Below are 20,914 nucleotides of genomic sequence, written 5' to 3'. Positions count from 1 at the left end.
TCTACGGGATTCATCTGCCAAGGAACAAATATTCCCTGTTGGCCAAACTGACTTGACACAGTGACCAGGCATGTGAGCCTTAAACACCCTTCTGGACCGTCTCTTGTTTTAAAAACTTCTGGGTGCGAAGCCTGCACCACATTCCCAACCCTCCAAGGGCTGCTCACGGGGACCTGGACCTGCCACTGCCACCCAGGACAGGGGAAAGCTCCAAAGGGGCCTGAAGCACAAAAGCTCTTAGTACACCCAGCTTTGATGATGCTTTTTGGAGGTGGAAACTCCTCATCCTTGGCAAGGTCAGCAGCAGCAGGACAAGAACATGTTTGCAACCAGGCAGGACCCCTGGGAAGGACCGTGAGTGTTGTGGGAATGCTACGGGAATGCAGTGGGAATGCTGTTGGAGAAGCACAAGTGGGCGACAAGCCTCATCAGTGCAGAAAGCACGAGGTTCCTCTCACCTTGTCGTACATCCTGTTGAGGAGCCGCGGCACCACGGGGAAGATGGTCGGGCGCAGCGCCTTCATGTCGTCCGACAGCAGCCGGATGTCCCCTTGGAAGAAGCCGATCCGCCCCCCGTGGCAGTACACGACGGACTGGCAGGGAGAAAAGGCAGCGGCTGGAGCATCCCTGCCCGGCAGGGCCGGCCCCGCCGCGCGGCCCCGGCCAGGCTGCTGCTCGGCGCAGGCACCAAGCGCCTCTCCAAGGGGACACGAAGGTGACAGCATGTTTTGCACTCAACAGGAACCTCCACTGGGAAACCTGTTGGGATGGGGAATGTAGCACCCACCAAATTTGCCGCTGTCCCTGCAAGAACAAGGATGCGGAGGCGTCAGGATGAGAGGTTTTCCCTGCATCCCTGCACCCGGGGACGGAGGGATCCTGGCTGGGCTGGGACCTGCCGGAGCGGCTCACGGAGCAAAGACCTGCTGCTTGTACGGAGACATGGAGCGGCATCACGAGCAGCAGCCCGGTTTGGGAGGTTAGTGTTAATGTTTAGTTCTGTTTAAATGTAACAACACAGACTACGTCAGCAGTGCAGTGCCTGGCTCCGCACCCCGGGAATGGGAACCTGCTTTGACATCTGGAAGTCACAAATTTGGAAAGGAAAAAAAAGGCCACTTTTCAACCAAATCAGAAGAGAAGTGGATGCATGAGACTGTGCAGACCGCACACACATACTTTTGAGCTTTGCAAGATGCAGACGGAGAACACCAATGCTTTTTGGCAGCGTTTTCTCCACAAATCATTAGGGCAATTCAAAATGCCCTAAGAAACACTGAGCTCTTTTTGGGTTGCTCCTAAAAACCTACGTTAACCTGAATGGGCCCATGGCTTTATTACTGCCAGGAAAATGCTTCTCCATGGACTGGAAGCACGGGAATTTTACACGTGCTCTGGGTTTAACCACTATCACTCTGCCAAATTCGTATCCTACACTGCATGTGCACATGTGTGAAAAGTGGGAAAAAATAGTCCCTCTATGGTCATTGGGGATTACAAATAACTACTAGAAATCTCTGCATAATTTTATCTGCCAGTTGCAGATAAAATTAGCCCTGGCATTGGCTAAAGTAAGGGAAGCTGACTCAGTGCCTGCTGTTCTAAATAACTTTGAAAATTACTTTTTATCCCTTTGGAAAAATCTTTATAGTATTTTCAGCAGAGAGGATAAACCTGAACATGCTTCACACTGAAGGCTTGGGAGGCCTCTCCCTTGCATTACCACTGCACCCCGTGCAAGGAGGCATTTCCAGGCATCTCCACCACTTTTTCTTCCCATCAGGTGGCTTTTTAAATCATTCTCTTCCTGGCTGCTGGCAAAGCACTTGGCCTGAGCAGCAGTGGGATCCTGACCAACTTGCCTGTTACAGCTAGACGTACGAGTGAGAATCCGCTGGGCTGCTGCTCTCCAGATCTGCCACAGACTTTCACTTCCAATTTGCAAGCGTTCTGCTCGGCAGAATGAATTGCTTCTGGCACAGGCACTACTAAGAGGTGGGAGGTTCAAATTCAGAGCTGCTCTGACTCAAAAAGCATCTTTCAGCCCCAAACTGCCCTGCCTGGGAAAGCGTGGAGCTGTCACTCTATGAGATCTAGCCCTCATGTACGGACTTGGTTCTCAGCTCACAGCTTCCAGAACCGATGCGATCATCTCATCTGACTTGCAAAATGCATCATTTCTGCACAAATTACCACATGTCTTATCCATAAAAAAGAAAATTGCTTTTCAAATCAGATCCCATCCCTGGCATGGTACCCAAGGCACTTCTGCAGGACAAGTCTTTTTTATTTTTTTAGTTTACAAGCTACTGCTGGTTATTTACTACTTAGTTGGTTTCATGTTTGGGGTGTAAAGGGAGGATTTCCACAGCCGCTCAGGCCTTACCTGCACCATTCGCTCAAACATGTGTGCTAGGGGCAAATAGGAAACGTGCACCTCTGCGCTAGTGGGAGCCAACTGACTCTGGAAGAAAGCAGAGGAGCCCCGCGGGGCTCGTCAGCAGCGGCGCTGCTTACCTGGATCACCCTCTCAAACATGTGAGCCAGAGGCAGGAAGGAGATGAGCACATCGTCCTGTCTCGGAAAGATCACTTTCTGCAGGCCAGGGGCATGGGAGACAGAAAGGAAAGAAAACACTGACAGGAAGACAACGAGAGAGCCGTGAGACGCCGAGCGGAGAAGCGGCGGAGGAGGAGCGCGGGGCAGCGGAGCGCGAGGGAAGGGGAGCAGCGGCGGCGATGGAGCCGCGTTAGCCAAGAGGAGCAAGATACAGAGCAGCACCCGGCCACCCCAAAGCTCACGGAGCTGCTGGTCTAGGTGACAACCTGCATCAAGATGCATTGACACTCGGCTCCAGATCGGCGCCTGGTCTGCGAGTGCGGGAGCTTTGCTAGCGCCAGCTCTGCACAAGCTCCAGCCTCTGCCTGGCACCCTCTGAAGTGCCCTCCCGTAAAACCCTTTGGTTTCCATTAAACCAGAACAATGTCATTTAGCAGCATTTCACAGTTGGCAAATATGATCTGGTTGTGCTGCTAAACACATTAAAAATCAAAGTGTCTTCTTGGCATTTGAAAACAGCATTACGATAAAGCTCTAAGTTAATTAAAAAAAAATGTTCCACTTAAAAACACTGAGCTAATCAAAACTGGCACAGAAGTAGGTAAACAGCAAATCCACAGGATTTTTCTGCTGTGGGTATTATTCACTGATATTTCTTCCAAGGCCTTTGCACCTTTGATGCTGGGCATTGCTTCCTGGGGTGGCTTGGCCATGGACATGGCGTGTCACAGTCCAGCAAGCACTGACACGCGCCAGCCCAGCGGGGCCTGTCATATCCCACGTCCAAGTTTGTTTAAAAAGGGGGGCCTGGAAATCTCAGAGAAATCAAGGATTAAGACTGCGATGTTTCCTGCATTGTCCATAAGAGGAAAGCAGGTGCAGTGTAATTAGCTGTGCCTCCCATGTGGATATTTCTGCATTCTATAATTGCCTGTTTACTATGTAAAAATACATTCTGTGTCTTTACTAGGTACTAGGTAATAATCCCTTGTGGGCTGTGCTGCAGCACTTCTGCCCCTGGCTTCTGAACAGCAGCTTACACATTGCAGAAAACACATTATGCACGTTAGATATCCATTTACCTGGTCAGTGCTGTGTTTGTTAAAACACACAGAAGCCCAGCTGCAACACACTTTAGAGTCAATAAATTAACTGTTCTTGCCAATAGCTGTGTGTTCTCATATGTATATTGTATGTATACATACTTCGGATGCATAAGGCTTCCAAACAGATGCTGGAGGCACCTCAGAGCGGGTGCCGCTCTCCTGCAGGAGCCCAGCTGCAGCCGTGCAAGGCGAGTTACGTGGTCCCCGGGAGCTCCGGCCAAGCTCCCCCGGCGCTTCCCGACGGAGCCGCGCGGGATGGAGCCCCCGCGGGACGGAGCGGCGCGGGATGGAGCCGCGCGTGCGGCCCCGCTCCGGCTCGGCGCCAGGGCCGGCCCTGCTGCGTCGCGGTTATTCACCTCGGTCACTTTGAGGAAGCCTGAGAAGTCCGCGACCACGTTGCCGTGGGTCAGCATGACGCCCTTGGGGTTGCCTGCAAGGAAACAGAGAGCACCGCTGCTAAAGGCCACCGGCAGCTGGATCTCCTACAGCTTGGAAAAGAGAAAAAAGTTAAAGGGTAGAACATATTTTCAAGTTCTCAGAGTTTTAAAATTTATGCATTTTTCACAGTCATTTTTCTGTGCAGTAACATCTAGTAGAGGCAGGTCTTACCATACTCAATGAATGAAGGTAGAAAACAAATAACAGATGGTCCCAAAAGGGCCCTTGGGGCTGTAGCAGACAGAATCCTCAGTACCAGCACTGGCAGAGTAGAGGGGCCCTTGTGAGGGACACGCTTAGACCTGCTCTCTGCCCAGTCCCTTGGAGAACTGAACAGCAGCCCAAGCACAAACACCAACCATTGCCCACCTTTATTGCACAGGAACGGGGCATTTGGGACACAGTGTGAATTTTGGCATTCGCCACTCCGAGCATCGTCAAATCACTGAAATCAACAGGTCCAAATCAGCCCAGCACCCCAAGAGCAATCTCGGCCTCACTTCTCCTCATCCTCTTCCAGACCTCACAAGTGGAGCCCAGGCAGACGCTCCTGCCCGGCATGCCAAGCGGAGGAGCTGCCCCAATTGCTCAGGATTCTCTCCATCACCAGCGCGCTCGGGAGACCCCGCGACACAGAGCACCGCTCATGGGTGCCCCAGGCCGCAGCCTCCAGGGATGCCCTGGCAGATGTGGCCTCCTGGGCCTCAAAACAAGTTTGCTGCCTTTCTAGGGACTCCTCATAGCTCCTAGTGCAAACTGGGGTGACCCAGTAGCTCTGCCCCGATGACCGCGGCTTGCCTGCAGGCACAGCCCTCTCCTCCCTCCACTTCCTGCCCATAGCATAAGTCCTCGACGTCAGAGGTTTGGAAGCAGAGCTGTCATTCTCAGAGCCAGGATAACCCTCCTTTTGGAGAAATCCAGCACAAGCCATGCCAGGATGGGGAACCAGCATTTTGGGGGCTGGGCTAGGCGATTCCAGCAAGTCTTGACCTTCTTTAGCTCTTCGAACTCTTTGGGGATGTGATGTGACCAAATCGCTGCTCTTGGCCTCCAGGCCTACCCCAGAATTTAGCACTCTCAGAGAGAAAAGTTGTAGTAAAAGTGCTTTTTCTTTAAGGAAAAAAAGAAAAAGAAGAGGGTCACTGATCTTCTCTAAGTTAGATATTCTTCATTCCAGGAAACGCAGCTCCTTTCCCAGGAGCAGCAGGGTTGTACATTTGGGGCAGCACCTCTGTAAGTGGCTCCTTTCTGAGTCCTGATGATGCTCAAAACACCAGTGAGAGCCGAGCCTGTGATATGATCTCTCCTTTCACCCTTTGAAGGCATCCAGACATCCGAGCCCATCAACCACGTGGGAAAACACACATTAAGATGCACCCCCGAGCTTATTGCAAGCAGCTAAAACTGCTTCCAACTTTACATTTCCAGCTGCTCGCTCTCTAGTGAATGCAGAGCTGCACTCGGACGGCTTCAGACTTGAGCAAGGACATCTCCACCAGCACGCAGCCGCTGCCGGGCACCCTCAGGCACCCAGAACCCCGCAGCAAAGCAAAAACGATGCCCAAAGGGGCAAAACCATCCTGCGTGTGTGTGCTCTCTGCACACCCAGTCTCTGCTTTCAGCACTTCTTGGTAGATCTTAGGCAGAGCCACGTCCTTGAGAGCATGAAACTCCTGCAAGCAGTGAGAGACCCAGGCACCGCGGGCAGCTGGGGACTGGGAGCGGTTAGGAAACAGGGAGTGCAGTGCTGGGCACCAGCATTTTCCTTTCTTTTTTAAGATGGCAGAAGATAAAACACAGTCAATCACACATTCCGTGTCTGCACTGCAAGAGGGGAAAGCAAGAGCCCAGAGAACATGGGAGGATTTCCAGACAAACGCAAAATCACCCTGCCAAAACGTATGCCAGAATTCTAGTCAAAAATAAAAATACCACTGTTTTAATTTGCATAGCTACTGAAACATATGTACATATATACACACATTTAAATATTAAAATATGCATACAAATACCGTTGCTGTGTGTCAGCATAACAGTCTATTTGCACATACTGAGGTGATGCTAGTAATTAATTGCTAATCTGTTCTAAAACTTCATGATTAAAATGCTTGTACTTTTACCTGTTGTGCCACTAGTAAAACAGACGATTGACAGATCTTCTGGCCGAGGAGGCTAGAAATGCACAAGGAAGATGGGAAAAGCTCATCAGTGCAATGCAGTACAGTCAGGCAAAATGTTGTAATGAATGCAAATGTTGCAACTTAAAAATCAAACACTTATATTTCAAATCTGCCATAAAAACTTTCATTTCCCTTGGCAGATACAAAAGACCATCATAAAGCTCTTTCTATCAGGTTTCTTCAATCAATAAGACTCCATTTCCCCCTTACGTTTCACTCCATCTGTAGTATCACAAGACTTTGATGAAACATTTGAGTCGCAGATCCTGCACACAAAAACCCCAAACTATTGCATTCAATTGCAATGTATTCAATACTATTGATTATTAATGTGTCCCTTTTAGAGATGGAAACTCATTCACACAGGCTGCAGTAACAAACTGTGTTTGCTAAACACAGATATTTGATAACAGCAATGGATGATATTTATGGTTTATATATGGCCATTTGGAATTTCTTCTTAAATATGCCATTCGCTATTGGTGACACGCCTGGGGGTTCATACAGCACATAACATTGGTTTTGTGTACAGAGGAAAACCAAGGACCTTTACTTGCATTGAACAAATACTTAACACACAATAAATACAAGTACTCCAACATTAAATACAAATACTAAATGCATGTAAATACTTGCACCGTGCTAATCTCCCTGCCAAGAAGGGCCAGGGAGCAGGGCGCAGACGCGCCGAGCGCCCATCTCTTGCTCGAGCATCCCCGGCAAAGCTTACGGATGAACACAGCCCGTGTTGGGCTCTGCTGCCAGGACCAGGGCGATGCCGACGAACGGTCCCCAGATCCGTCCCCGCTGGCACCCCGGGCTAGGCAGCAGCACGGGTGGCTCTTGTCTCAGGGCATAGACACAAACCGATCAGTTCATTACAAACGCGAAGGCGGCACGACTGAACTCACCACAGGGACGTGTCGGCACTCACGGCCACGCTCCTGAAAGAGAGGAAAGTGAAAAATTACTTCCATTTTCACCCAGAACGGGAAAAATCAACAGCTGACTGCATGGGCTGCAACACTGGCCAGGACCTGGGCTGCCTCTGTGGAGCAGGACACGTGGCAAAGGGCATGGAGAGGCCAGCACTCGCGAGCTGCACTATCTGCACAGCCACACGGATGGGGACGAGCTCCCCTGACGTGCGGTTTGATCCCCAAACCTACATCCACCCGTCCCAATTCACAAGTCCCGGGATATTTTGCGGCAGGAGCTGCGAAGCCCGGGGAAAAGAGGAGGCCGGAGGAACTCGCCTCCACGTCGCGCATGGCCTGGACGCGCACGCCGCAGCGCGCCCCTCGCTCCTGCAGCTCCTTCTCGAGCGGGTCCATCAGGATGATGTTGCTGAGCCCCGGCGTTTCCTGCTTCTCCACATGGTCCAGGAGAACCCGGGCCTTTTCTGGCTTGTCACAGATGACCGTGGAAATGTCCGCTGGAAGAAAGCATCCAAACACCTGGGTCTCAGTAAATCTTTGCTCCATGCAGCATGGCTGCTGGTTCGGCACTAGCACATCAGCTTAAATACTCACTCCAGACTTGCAGCAGAGATCCAGGAATGCAATAAGCATTCCTTTTAGAAATGACACTACAATTTCACCTAACAAAAACCATCTCTGAACGTGCAGCTGGTGGCTGCAAATACTCTGGGGTTTAGCTCAATACCAAAATCTCAGACCAAGCGCTTTGCAAGAGCCTGTGGGTCTTCTAGGAGACCAAATATTGCAAGGAAGAACAGGGTGGCACTGGCCTGTTGCCTCTGAAGTGTGAACAGATGATATAGAACAACCAAAGATACCTGATTTGTCCTGCCACAGACATACAGAATGCAAGAATGAATGAAAGAGAAAAATTCTTAAACACTGAGAATAACTGGTTAAGAGAAAGGAGTCCTGCAGTAGGGCACTGAAGTACTACACAGTCAGCTAGCCAAAAACTCTTGATGAGCAAGAACAGCTCTTGGGAAAGGGGAAGATGATGAACCATTGCACATGACAGCAACCCTGTGTTGTCTTTATGTCCTTCTTACCTGTGTTGATGATGTACCGGATGGCTCCAGGCCCCAAGGTGTCGTACAGGGGAACCACCACCATGGAATAAGTGTAGCAAGCCAGCTCAGAAATGATCCACTGCATCCAAAACCAAGAGTAAGAAGGAGGCAGCGGCAATAGATCTAACACATCTGAGAGCAAACTTAACATATAAAGCAAGCTCTCGGGTCAGTAACACTGTTAAGAGCATGCAGTTGGACTGAAACTCTCTCACCTCGGGGCGGTTTTGAGCAAAGACTCCAATAAACTGCTCTGGGCATGGTTTGCATCCCTGCTGAAGCAAGCCTGAACCCAAGGCTTCGGCTCTTTCAAAGACCTGGAAGTTGAAAGGAAAATAAAAACATAAAACGAGGAATACGAGCAGGTGGAAACTAAGCAAAGGTGACCCCAGGCCATCCAGTTCTTACTGCAAAAATCCACCTTACAAGTCCATCCCTCGGCTCGGGAAGGATGGAACTAGCAGGGGAGCCTGTGGGAAGAACTCGCTCCAAGCTCACCTCTCTGTAGGACAACCACTGGTAGGGCTGCTTGGGTTTCCTGAATCCCAGGCAGGGGCCGTTCTCTAGAAGACACAAGCAGAGATTTCCAAGTCATGGGGATGGTGACAAGCACTGATGCACAAATGCCCCGTTACCAAGGTCATCTCTCACCTCGGAGGCAAAGCACCCCTCAAGGGCCATCAAACCCGGGCAAGACAGCTTGGCGTAAGGGGAGACCGGCTCCTGGGACTTCCCAATTTGGTGTCAAGCCCCATCTTGCAGTTGCAGAGAGTACGGTAGCAATTTGCACAGAAACAGCCTTATTACAACGTATTTCCCCTAAGACAGCATGATCATTGCCGTCTGGTGAACGCTTTCATCCCAAGTACGAGCTCCTGCTGCTCTAGCTGCCCTTTGATTTAAATACTTCAAAGTGAAAACTACTATTAATATCAATGCCCACTCCAGAGGAGAGTAAGATTATATGTAGCCCTACATGCCAGGAAGTGTATTTGAGAAGTTTAATTAATTTGCTATCTGCATTTATCTGCCCAGGATCCATTCCTCCATGCATCCATCGAGCTATTTATATACTGCCTTTAACGTAGCAGCACAGTGCAGAGAACTGCAGCACCAGCAAGCCTTTTGGTGGCTCTGAAAATAGTAATATGACAAGGAAATCGGAGTGTTCAAACCAGGACATGCAAATAACAGGCAGGTGCTTGAGGACCCCAGAGCAAGCTTATCCAAAACATTGTCCTAGGGCCTAAGCACGGTAAGGCCGGAGGACACTTAGGACACAAACTTGTCTACTTTGCAGGACCAACGTGAGAGTTCACTGGATCTTCTAATGACCAAGATGAATATCACGAGCAGCAGAGCACAAGTAGGCATTGATATAATGGGGAAGCTTTTGGTGTGGGACATGGCATCTCACAAGGTACGAGGACTCTCCCAAGGTCTCATCAGTCACATCAGCAAGTAGGGTCAGATACGGAGTGATTCACTTCCTAAAGGGCTTCTGCCAGAGCCCCTTAACCAGGTTTCTTTAAAACACTATGCTTTTGAGGCATAAAAAGTAATCATTGATGACAATACAGGATGCAAAGGCAGGAATGAGTATCAGGTTCTGCAGTGGAGGGAGAGCACTGCCGAGTGCCACAGGGACCTGTGCTGGGATCAGTCCCACTGAACACATCTGTAAGTGGTCCAGGGATGACTAATGCACGGGTCGATCTGCTGATGCTGCAGGATTCAGGAGACTGAGAGCGAAAGCTGCTGCCAACAGCAGCAGAAAGCTCTCATGATACCGAGACCGCAGAGAAAAATTTAATACCATTAAATGCAAAACAAAGCACATGGGGAGTAATAATCCTAATTATAAACACATAATGATTACTTATAAATCAATTATTTGGTTATCGGTAAAAGAGACCTTGGAACTATTCTGGATGGTTGTGAAAGCATCAGCTAAACCCCAAGAGAGAACAAATTGGGAAACTTCCCAACGCCTCTGATATCCTGTCCTGGGTGAGCGGTGCGGGCCGTGCAGCGCTGGATGCACCATGGGATGAAACAGCACTAGGGAAGGTGCCGAGACGGGTGGCAGGGACGAGTGAGAGAGCAGTGAGACCTCTTCCATTCCTAAGGACAGTTGATGGAGCACAAGAGTCAGTCTGTGGAAGTGCCCAAGGACACCCATGGAGGATGGGGTGGGGAGGACCGGAACTCCCTGCGCTTCCAGAGGCTCCAGGGATCCCCACATCGCGCGTGTCCATACGGAGCACTCACCAGAGATGTTAAACCCTCTTCTGAAGACCTCGTACATGGTCCTGGCGTCATCGTAGTAGTGTGTGAGTAGCTGGTCGTTGTCACCTATCACGGATCTCCGTGCACCATCTGAGCCCTGAGGGGACCACAGCAGCACAGAGTCAACGGGAGCAATGAGAGGAGGAAAGAGGAGCACAGAAAAGCACAAAAAAAGCCCAGAAAAGCATCCCAAGGCTGCCAGTAGGAGCAGAGCTGCTGCTCCACACGCCGGGACGAGCTCAGGCGGCCGACGTCACTGACCTAAAGCTCATTAGGCTGCCTCAGCATCCTGTTAAAAACATATATTGCAACAAGCACTGATAGCACACCCAGCTACATCTCATGCTCCGCAAGTAAAGCAAACAAAAACAGTTTTTTGGCACCTACTTTTACACAAACTTGGCTTTTAATGCAGTTACTGTTTCTTCCTCTCCCTCCACCCCCAGAGAGGCCAACTGCTCCCCATATCTTTATGCACTTACCACAACTCTGGCATTTTTAGACAACTGGATTTTTTTCTGTACAAACTAAAAATAAACCCCCTTTCCACTCTAGAGAAGCGTCCAAATGCATCTTATATTAATGGAAGGATCTGAGGACAACTGAAGGTAATTACGTTCTAAAAATGGAAAAATCCAGAAAACAAACAAGCCTTTGCATATTGAACCTACCATAGCCAGCTCAGAGAGAAAAACACCCATTTATTTACCCCCATGGCTGAATTGATTCCCAAATCGAAAGAAACCCCATCTGCCACCCCTTGGCAGCGCGGGAGGCATCGCAGTGGACCAAAGACCTTGTGAAATGAACCTTAGGGGTCCAAGTAACACCCTAAATCTGCCCTCCCAGACTTAGCCCTCCTTGTTGCCAGAAGAGGCAATTTAAAGTCAATGAGTAGCTCCTGGGAACTCACAGAGGAGGGCCAGGGCTGAAAAAGAAAGATCAGGAGATGCTGCCAGCTCCTCATGGGCACAGAAGGCAAATCCAGAAGTCAGGACCTGCCTGCAGCCGAAGGGAGGCAGCAGCAGAAGGAAAGGGGAATGTTGGGCGCGCATCCCCATAGATGATCCCAGAGGGTCCGCTGGGACACCAGTGTCTCAAGGCAAGGATGGGAACAAAACAGCAGTGTGAGTGATGGGTATGAGTTCTGTGGACACAGCGTCGCTGAGCACAGCAGGGTTAGGAGGCTCTGGGCGCAGGCAACATGGATGGATAACGGCTTTGTGGTGGGTCTGCTGCACCCTGGCCCGAGGTATAGAGTAGAGCAGCGAGGAGGGCAAGGATTACTGTGCCATCATGAGGACCTGGAGCATGGTTACACTGGCCAACAAAAATGAAATAAATAATTGATTTTTTTTAAAAAAAGGTGAATGACGGAGCGAAATGGTCCCTAGCATCGTAGACTTCCTACCCAATGCCAGGCAAAGCCTGGAAAGCCCTGTGAATAAACCAGGGCATCCTCCATGGCTGTTTCCAAGCATCCCAACCCCACGGGCCCTCTCGACTCTTACCTCCACCTCTGCCGACTGCCTGGTGAGGTCGCAGGGCGGCTGCACGGCCTTGGGCCGGCACGCGAACCAGTAGGCGAGCACGGCCGCGAAGGCGCCCAGCCCCACGAGCGCCGTGGCCGGCAGGCTGCGCACGAGCTGGCCCAGGTCGTCGAGCTCGGGGAGCCGCAGGCCCCGCAGCACGTCCTGCGCTTGCATCTTCTCCGCCACGGACAGGGCAAACTCTGCAAGAGCCAAAGGGAGGCGGTGAGCTGGGCAGCCGGGACGGACCCTGCACCGGGCAGAGGAGGTTTGTGCCCGCAGGAACTGCACTGTGACCTGCCCTGCAGCACATGCCTGTGGGCAGCATGCCATGGGGACCAGTCCTGCAACGTCCGCTCCAAGAGCGCTGCAAGGCATCCCAAGGGCGCTGCGCCAGAGTAATGGGAAATAACCCGGGGGAAGGCACGTGCGTGCAGGGGCCACTCAGCCTCTGCGCAGTGTCCAAGCAGTGTCTGATCTGTGGATGCTGGCAGTGCAAAACCTTCCCCGGCACCAGGGCTGCAGATGAAGTGCGCGCACAGCTAACATGCTGCGGGGCAGCCCCATCCCCGGCGTCCTGGGCAGCCGCAGTTCCCCAGCAAAAAGCTCCTAGCTGGAGCAGAGCACATATATAAAAACACTCCTGTTTTCTGTCCCTCACACACGCTTCCCCGAGCATCTCCTGCTGAGGCCTTGCCATGCAAACCCTGCATTTTCTCAGGGGTCACTCGGGAGGAGCCTCCAATTTGGGTGCTGCCTTTCCCTGCTCACTCCCTGTGCGAGCTACACCGCTCTGTGAGCTGATGCACTCCCGGAGCTGGGGTGCACGAAGCTCTGCAGAACCACCGAGACACCCCCAGGAAATCGCCGCTCGAGCCCTGGTTTCGTTCCAGCTACAGCGGCAGCGCTGGCTGCGCTCGGGCCCCCAGGAGCTGCTTCTCGCTTGCTTAAGCCAGCACCGGGCTTGGGGCAGGTTGTCGGGCCAGGTGCCGCGGCCACCCTTCTATTTTCAGCCCCCTGGAAACCCAAGTGGCTGCAACCCCTGCCGTGACCCGCGGAAAGGGCAAGGCTGGTGCTCTGGAGGCTGGAGCAGCCAGATGGAGCAAAGGGCAGCGGGAACACCGGGAACACAGGGAAGCCCAGGAGCACGGGGAGCACCCGGATGCTGCCAGCACCGCTGCGGAAGGCGCCTCTCTCCCTCCTGCCCCGCGGATGCAGCCGGGAATAAACACGTCACTGGAATGGGAACCCAGAGGCATCATCCAGCCCCTGCGCTCCGGGCACGCGCAGGGACCTGCCATGCCAAGCAATTAATCAGGTGCAACCGCTGGGGCTTCAGCAATTATTGGGATTATCGGCCAAGCTCACACTAATGCTATTTAGAGCCTTGCTAAACTTTACGTGCTTTTGCTCCTGCAAAGTGTGGGACTGTAATTCTGTAATTCCAACCCCCTTCTCCCTTTTACAACCACAGCGCCAACCAAGTCGTGCTAGAGATTCCCTGTCCTGCTCTGATCACTGCAGCAGGGGATTCTCATCAAAACTGCCCCCATCCAACCCCCTTACCCTAGAAGCAACCTCCTGCAGGTGTTTAGCTTTATCCACCAAGAATGAAATAACATGCCCCCAGTGCCACAAGTTATACAGGGTTACTGAATATTATCTAGATTGCACTTAATTCTCTGCAGCAACACACTCCCAATGTCACAAGATGTAAAGGTATATACAGTTACTGCATATTACCTAGATTGCACTTAAATTCTTTGCAGAAATATAAATATTTTTAGGTGAAAAGCCCAGGCGAGAGCAGCAGTGCTGAGCGAGGGCAGCTGCACCGCGGGGAGCTGCGATTTAAAGGAAACAAGCAGGTCAGCAGCGCACGCGGCCACCTGCGCTTGCAGTGACGCAGGGATTCAGGGAGCACGGGAGGTGCTGGACACACCGGCACGCGCGGCGCGATGCACGCGGTGCTCACCGAGGAGCCACCGCGCTCAGGGAACCCAGGAGAGAGCGGTTGTCGCTTCTGTATTTTTGCTAGTGCAAAGAAGAAAAGGCCGCCGGCCCCCTGGAGGAACCCAGGCCAAGCTGTCGAGCTGGCTCCTCGCCAGCTGGGCTGGTAAAGAAGGGGGTTTCGGAGCTGCCTAAGCCTCTTTAGCCTCCACGGGGCCAGCGGGGGCTCCTGTGCCGGCCACGAGCACCAGGAGCGGGGAAGGGTGTCCGGGGGGACGAGGCAAGCGAAGCTGCTGCTGGGTCAGCAGCGATGCTGCACGGGAGCCCTGCGTCGGCTGCGGGCCGAGCGCGGGGGAGACCGACACGGCGGGAGGAGGCGGAGGACCAGGAGGAGGAGGATGGGAAGAAGGAGGATGGGAAAGAGAATGGGAAGGAGGAGGAGGATGGGAGGGGAGGACCATTTCATCCCATGTGGAGGATGGGGAGAACGAGGAGGATGGGAAGGAAGAGAAGGAGGAGCATGGTGAGGGGGAGGATGGTGAGGACCATTCCAGCCCATGTGGCATTAACCGGGCGCAGAGCTGCAAGCAGGGCTATCTTCCAGGGAAGGTGAAGGCACAAAACTGGTCCTAGAGAGAAGGACATCTATGCACTAACCAGCAACATTTATTTTTATACACATATATGGATATATATGCACATATATCTGCATATACACACAGGCATATATACATATATAGATAGATATAAAAAATGGGATGCATATATATATGTTTCTATAGAAAGATGCATTACTCTGTGCTCACGGTGATAGGATTAGCACTCCCGCTGCCTGCATTATTCCCGGGGTGCCTTGCACTCCCGAGCCCAGCTCTCCCAGCAGAGCACCGGGAGCCACCCCGGGAGCTGCGGGGCCTGCAGACCATCGGTTGCCCCATCAGCCTTGGGGGGGCTCAGCCCTTGCAGGGGGCTCAGCCCTCTCTTTGGCCCCCAGGACAAAGTTACCCCGCGGGTGGCCAGAGATGCTCTGGGTACCGCTCACTGCCCGCCCAGCTCCTTGGCCGCTCGCGCCAAAGCCGCCAGTAAGAGGCTTCCGCCCCCGGCTCCTCCTGCCGTCAGCAGGCGCACGCGGACGGCAACTATTTTTAGGGGAAACCTAAAAATACCTCCCCGGGTCGTGAGGATTTGAGCCGCCCGCAGCGCTGCGAGGAGCAGCGGGACGGGACGCACTAGGAGGTCGCCCCGAGAGCGCAGCCAAGGGAAGCCCTTGCAGGCATTTTCCCATTCCCATCTAGCTCTGCGGCTCAGAGCTCTGTTAACTCTGAAGCCTATCAATCACCTAGCACACAGCAACCCAAAGCCTCACATCATTACGCTTGCTAGACAGGCTAGAACGTGACAAAATGGTCACAAGGTTTTATGGACTGGGGGGGTCTTAAAAACCTCAGCCCGTGGTTCCAGCTTCCAGGGCTCAGCCAGCAGGCGCTTTCCAAATGCTCGCAGGTCTCGATTATTTCCCCGCGCGACCCCTGATTATCCGCAAATCTCCTTCCTTCCTGTGAAGGAGACTTCTCTTCGAGCGACGCCGGCAGGGTCTGATCGCCCCACGTGCTTCCCACACGCCTGGTGACAGGCGGGGAACAAACAGCTTAAATCACTGCTCAGAAAGAGCTATCTGGGGCAGAGCACAAAGAGACGCCCGAGTAGGGAAGGGAAGGGCGGCAGCACCATGACAGCCACTTTTATAGAGCACGAGAAGCAGCAGCACCAGCTTCCCACAACGGGTCGTTCCCAAGCTGTTTAGACGTTTGCTTCCAAGACTCACTGGATTTGGGAAACCTTAGAGATGGCACCATGGCACTTGTGCAGGACACTTGGGACCAAGCAGTGCCCAGCATGCCTGGCTCAGGCACCACCACATCCCACGCTGCTCTTTGCACCTGTTTTGATTTATTCTTCTGAGCTCTTCTTATATGTAATGAAAGCGCCATTAACTGCGTGGCTGCGATTCGCGGTTGGGCAGTCCTGCCCGCAGCCTGGGGACCCGGTCCCTCCACACGGGGACACCCGGGGACGGGGAAGCAGCAACCCAGGCTGCGCAGAGCCGTGGTGGGTGCTGCAGGACCTCACGCTAGAAGCAGCCCTGGAAAGCTTTAAAAAAAAGTAAGTCCTGTCATGACCCCGCTATGATAAATACAGCTGTCCCCTTCATTTAAGCTTGTGGTAATTAGATCCCGTTAATTACCAGGGAAGCGCCCTCCCAGCCCGGCGGTTTCCCCACGGACCCTGTCCACACAGGCTGTGGTGAGGGGACGCCGAGGGCACAAGCGAGCCCGGAGGAACCGGGTGTCCCCAGCTCCTGGGCGCTGTCCCAACGTGAGTGGCCACGGCAGCTCCGAGCGCCCCTGGCAGCTGCTCAAGGAAGCAAAGGGCAAGGAAGGGGCCGGGAGGGAGCCACAGGCCAAAATACCCAGAGCGCTGGCTCCTTCCTCCTGATCCCGCAGATCCCAGACCCCGCGGAAGCAGCAGTGCAGGGCCTCCGGAGCAGGACACAGAGCTCACTTGCTCCATGGGACACTCCAGTGGGCCTCAGCACAAGCACTCCTGGGCTCGACGGTCACCGACACCCCCAGCCTTCACTCAGAAACCTGCTCACGCCTCTGGCCTCCAGACTGCTGCTCGGGAGCACTGGCCAAGGGCACATCCTGGCACCAGCCTTTCGGAAGTCTGGTCACCTTCCCAGGCCATCCCCATGCACAGGTCACCTGGGGCCATCAGAGAGGACAGACAACGGACAGCAACAGGCAGCCAGGTTTGCAGCTAAGGTCACTGCAGCCTCATGCAAAGAGATGCTGGGCACCTGCACAGCACAAGCCGTGAGCTTGCCGGGCTCCGCAGAGCTCCCGTGGCCACATCCGAGCACCACGACCACATCCGAGCGCTGCGCCCGCAGCCTCGGGATTTAGCGGAGGCAGCAGCGGAGGCCCCGCTCGCTCGCTGCACGGCCCGCAGGAAGCGTTCACCTCGCACACCGCAGAGGCAGCGCCGGTGGCACCGCTGCTCCGCACTGCGCTGACGTGGTGGTGACACCGGGGCTGCCACGAGCCGGGGAGCGAGCGGGAAAGCCCCTTTCCAGCCCCTGCTCCAGGTGCAGCGCTGCCCCGGTGCCAACCTTGCCATGACGCCCGCGGGCATCAGTACCGGACGGTGCTGCAGGGCTGCGACCTCACCGGGGTGGAATGTTACTGCCGGGACCGCGCCACAGTGCGCGGTCCAGCACAGCACATCAGGACCTCCCGTGGTGGCACCTCACCACAGCGCATGGCCAGACACACCACGAGGTGCAGCCAGGACCTGGCCACAGTGGTGGGACCCCACTGCAGCGTGTGGCCAGGCCCTTGTCCCTGCACTGTCACCTGGCAGCGCAGAGCGGCTGCAGCGAGCCCAGGATGCAGAGCTGGATCGGGGGCAGGGAACAGCCCCACGTCCTCGCCGGGCACCTCGGGGGCGCGTCCCGTTCGCAGGGCTGCTGCACCCCCCGCGCACGAGCCGCCACCTCCCGCCGCTCCGGTCGCGCCGGCCCGAGGCCCCCTCAACCCCGCTGGTCCCCGGGGGAGAGCGGGATGGCGGGGGAAGGGGGCGCCCATCCCCAGAGGAGGGCGGCGGGCTGCGGAGGGGGAAGGGGCGCCCCGTCCCCGCGCGGCCGCACTCACCGCTCCGCTCCGCTCCGCGCCGCCGCCTCCGCGCAGCCTCCGCGCGCGGCGCAGCCCGGCCCGGCCCCCCCGCGCCGCTCCGCGCCCGTAACCCCTGCGGCGCCGCGGGGAGCGCGGCGGCCCCGGGCCCTGCGGCTGCGGCCGGGGGAGCAAAACCCCGCGCGCACCCGGTGAGGGCTTCGTATCGCTCCGAAAAGGGGAGCGATCCCGGAAGGACCCACCGGCTTCTGGGCCTGGAAAAAAACGGGGTTCATCCATTCACACAGAGCCCTGCTAGTAACAGGGCAGCAGGGCATAGTGAAGGCGGCTGCTCGCAAACGCCCGGGAAGCAGCAGCTGCTCCCAGCACAGATAGTGGAGCTTCCCGGCACACCCTGGGCTCAGGTGCGAGCGGGCTGCAGTCGGGTTTAATTTGCAGAATTGCCCTGGCCGTGAGGGCAAATACGCTCTGCTTGCCCAATCTGATCAGCTCAGAGGGACCCATTGCTACCAGCACTGAGCCTGGGGCAGCACCTGAATGCACCCATGTTTGAGTATACGAGTCCCCCTTACCAGCTGCTGTATCCATGGATTTTGAGTTTTAAACATGGACAGGGCTATGACAAGGAGATCCCAGAGCTGTGGTAGCAGGAGGACCGGGATTGCGCTCGAGCAAAGCAGCCACAGGCAGCTGGATCACAGCACCGCGTGGATAAACATGGGCAAAGGGGGTCAGCACTAAACTGGGGGAAGATATTCTTTGAGTGGGAAATGATGGTTGTGCTGAGATGCAGGATATCTATAAATATTCCCTATTGAATTCTTCATTGAAACCATATGCAGGTACTTGGATAATAAGCAACAGGCAGCTCTATGGCTTGAATGTTTTGGAGCACCTGGTTTACACAGCAGCATCTTGCTGTTGGGTTAAGCATTTTCTACAAGCCATTTACGCAGAAATGAGGCCAAACTGCAGTTTTGTTCCTAGGCAGGTCTTCTGGCTGGGCTTCGTGCTACGCTGATGCTTGCATTGCTGACCAAGGCTGGGACCGGCCAAAACCTTCTGGCTTCATCCCCAAGCCTGGGGCACCTCTGCGCTTCCACAAGCCCCCTCCCCATCCCCGCTGCAGAATCATGCCCTTTTTCCCCCTCCTTGGCCCTCCCGGCTCTGGTTTCAAAGAGTTAACACAGGAGCGAGGCCCTGGGCCAGCCACGCAGCCGGAGCGCGGCTCTCAAGCGTGCCGGAGCGAGCAGAGCTCGGAGCTGCAGCCGTTGGCGCCGGCAGCATCGCGCCACCCGCCGCAGCCTGTCAGCGGAGGGATTTGCTGGCACGTTGGCTCCCGCGCCGCCGCGCTGCAAATCCGCCAGCCCCGGGCACGCAAATCCCTCCCCACCAAGGTTACCTGCTGCACCAGCCCCACACGCCGCCCACAAGAGCAGCCGAGCGCCAGCAGGGCTGTCGCTCACGTGAGCAGGGGGAAACCAGTGCATACAGCTTATGGAATGGGGACAACTCCCTAAAAATTAAAAAAAAATCCAATAAAACACCGTGCAAAAGGCTTTCTGGTGCCTTAGAACATTCCAGGTTGCGGGTATAACTCGTGCAACCATCCAAAGCCACAGTATGCAGGAGGCGGGTGGCACTCTGGGTCATCTGAGCACGCTGCAGAAATTTGCATTACTGCATTTTTGCAGAAAATAATAATTTAGCATTAGATCATGCAGACCTGTGCAGAGTGGTGCTCATTGGGACCCGAGCTGTACCGGGTACCCTGCACAATGCATGTTTCTGATTCCAAGAGGGGATGAGAGCAGCTTTGTCTTCTCCCTCCTTGTGAAATCACCTCTCAATCACGTCAAGAGGATTTCCACCTTCCCTGCTCCAAGCTGCTCTCTGCAGAAATCCCAGTCAAGCCATTGAAATCCCCTGAATTGGCAGTTTCTGTTACTTCAGCCTTTTCTTACTCATTCACAGCTTTTGTTATTTCAAATGCAAATTTGGCTTCCGGATTCACTTCAAACAACAAAAGAATCACTTGTGCTTTTTCTAGATACTTTTCCAAAGGAAATAAAAAAAGTAAAATAGTAATTTCAGCAGTGGCTCCTGCCTATAGCAGCTCCCTTAGAGAGTTTTTGGAGACTGGGTTGCCCTGGGGAAGACATTGTTTATTGCTTTCGGGATGCAGGTGAGCAGTGTTTAACTCTCCTTCTGCAGAACTGTTGGTGGGAGTGGGTCTGCAGGAACAGAGATGAGACAGTCATCACACAGAGCTGCTATTTAAACAAGAAATTAAGACATTAATTGCTTAAGAATTTAGCTTAAGAATATATTGCTTAAGAAATTAAGCAATATAAGTTGAAAGAATTGGTGGCATTCACGGAGTATTTTGAGTAGATACATGTGGAAGCGTTACACGAGGGGTGTTTAGAGAATCCTTTACAAGTAAAAACACAAGAGAAAATGCTAGACTCAAAGTACGTGCCCAAAGAGGCCTGGCTCTGCTCTAATTCCCTAAGTGGCATTATGGCCTGGGGGTATTTGAGTGATTTGGTGAGCATGCTTAGAGTGACCATGACCAGACAGGCAGAGCCACAGGACACAGAACCAGAGCTGGTCCAGCTCTAGGAGGGCCACACGTTCACCCAGGTGCCAGGTTCCACCGTGGGGTCTCACCAGCGTTTTTGGCTCACACCCTGCGGCTCCACCTGGACCTGCTGCTCTGACAGAAGCAAAGACCATGTGAGGAACATCATTGGGCTGGCGGTCTTGAGGATGATTGTCCATCCATCCCCAAAGGCAGGCAGGTCATCTGGACACAGCAGCACATCATCCCTCTACCTCTGGCTCAACAGCAGGACTGTGGAAGTTGTCTTTGACTGTTGCCCGTAGAGGATGGCCTTACAAGTGTAGCCGTCTCTGTGAGGTCTCTGCTATGGGTGATGAAGAGACCCTTCTCTGGAAGCATCACTTTCAAGGTCACCCAGCCTTTGAACATGGTCCCATCCACGGTTGGCTTGCACCAACTTGCTTGGCCAAACTCAGAGCAAGACCCCAGCATCTCCGGAGCCTGTTGGCCTCACCATAGCCAACGGCCACATACCAATTGACACCTCACCGTGAC

At 53.8% G+C, this 20,914-nt stretch overlaps 2 protein-coding genes across 4 annotated transcripts in view; both read right to left on the bottom strand.

Moving 5' to 3' along the window:
- FNIP1 (folliculin interacting protein 1) overlaps positions 1–20,914 on the bottom strand; it is a 178,498-nt gene that overhangs the window by 80,236 nt on the left and 77,348 nt on the right. The window lies entirely within an intron of this gene.
- Positions 1–20,914, bottom strand: part of ACSL6 (acyl-CoA synthetase long chain family member 6) — a 31,690-nt gene that overhangs the window by 6,713 nt on the left and 4,063 nt on the right. For 2 of the 3 annotated variants that reach the window (XM_088536882.1, XM_088536880.1), the window contains 11 exons: positions 12,134–12,354; positions 10,605–10,719; positions 8,832–8,896; positions 8,549–8,650; positions 8,313–8,412; positions 7,540–7,718; positions 7,195–7,227; positions 6,224–6,275; positions 4,022–4,095; positions 2,518–2,595; positions 459–593 (listed from right to left, as the gene is read on the bottom strand). In XM_088536882.1, coding sequence (XP_088393008.1) covers positions 459–593; positions 2,518–2,595; positions 4,022–4,095; positions 6,224–6,275; positions 7,195–7,227; positions 7,540–7,718; positions 8,313–8,412; positions 8,549–8,650; positions 8,832–8,896; positions 10,605–10,719; positions 12,134–12,328 — 1,128 coding nt within the window. In that variant the 5' untranslated portion in view covers positions 12,329–12,354. Of the gene's footprint in view, positions 1–458; positions 594–2,386; positions 2,465–2,517; positions 2,596–4,021; positions 4,096–6,223; positions 6,276–7,194; positions 7,228–7,539; positions 7,719–8,312; positions 8,413–8,548; positions 8,651–8,831; positions 8,897–10,604; positions 10,720–12,133; positions 12,355–20,914 lie in introns of those variants that run through there. The other variant, XM_088536881.1, reaches the window with a different exon arrangement.

Source organism: Tinamus guttatus, unplaced genomic scaffold (genome assembly GCF_059628265.1).
Source record: "Tinamus guttatus ecotype Peru unplaced genomic scaffold, ASM5962826v1 Tinamus_guttatus_pri_ptg000710l, whole genome shotgun sequence".
NCBI classification, from domain to species: Eukaryota; Metazoa; Chordata; class Aves; order Tinamiformes; family Tinamidae; genus Tinamus; species Tinamus guttatus.
The sequence above is the reverse complement of the archived record's forward strand: the minus strand, read 5'-3'. Positions and strand labels throughout refer to the sequence as shown.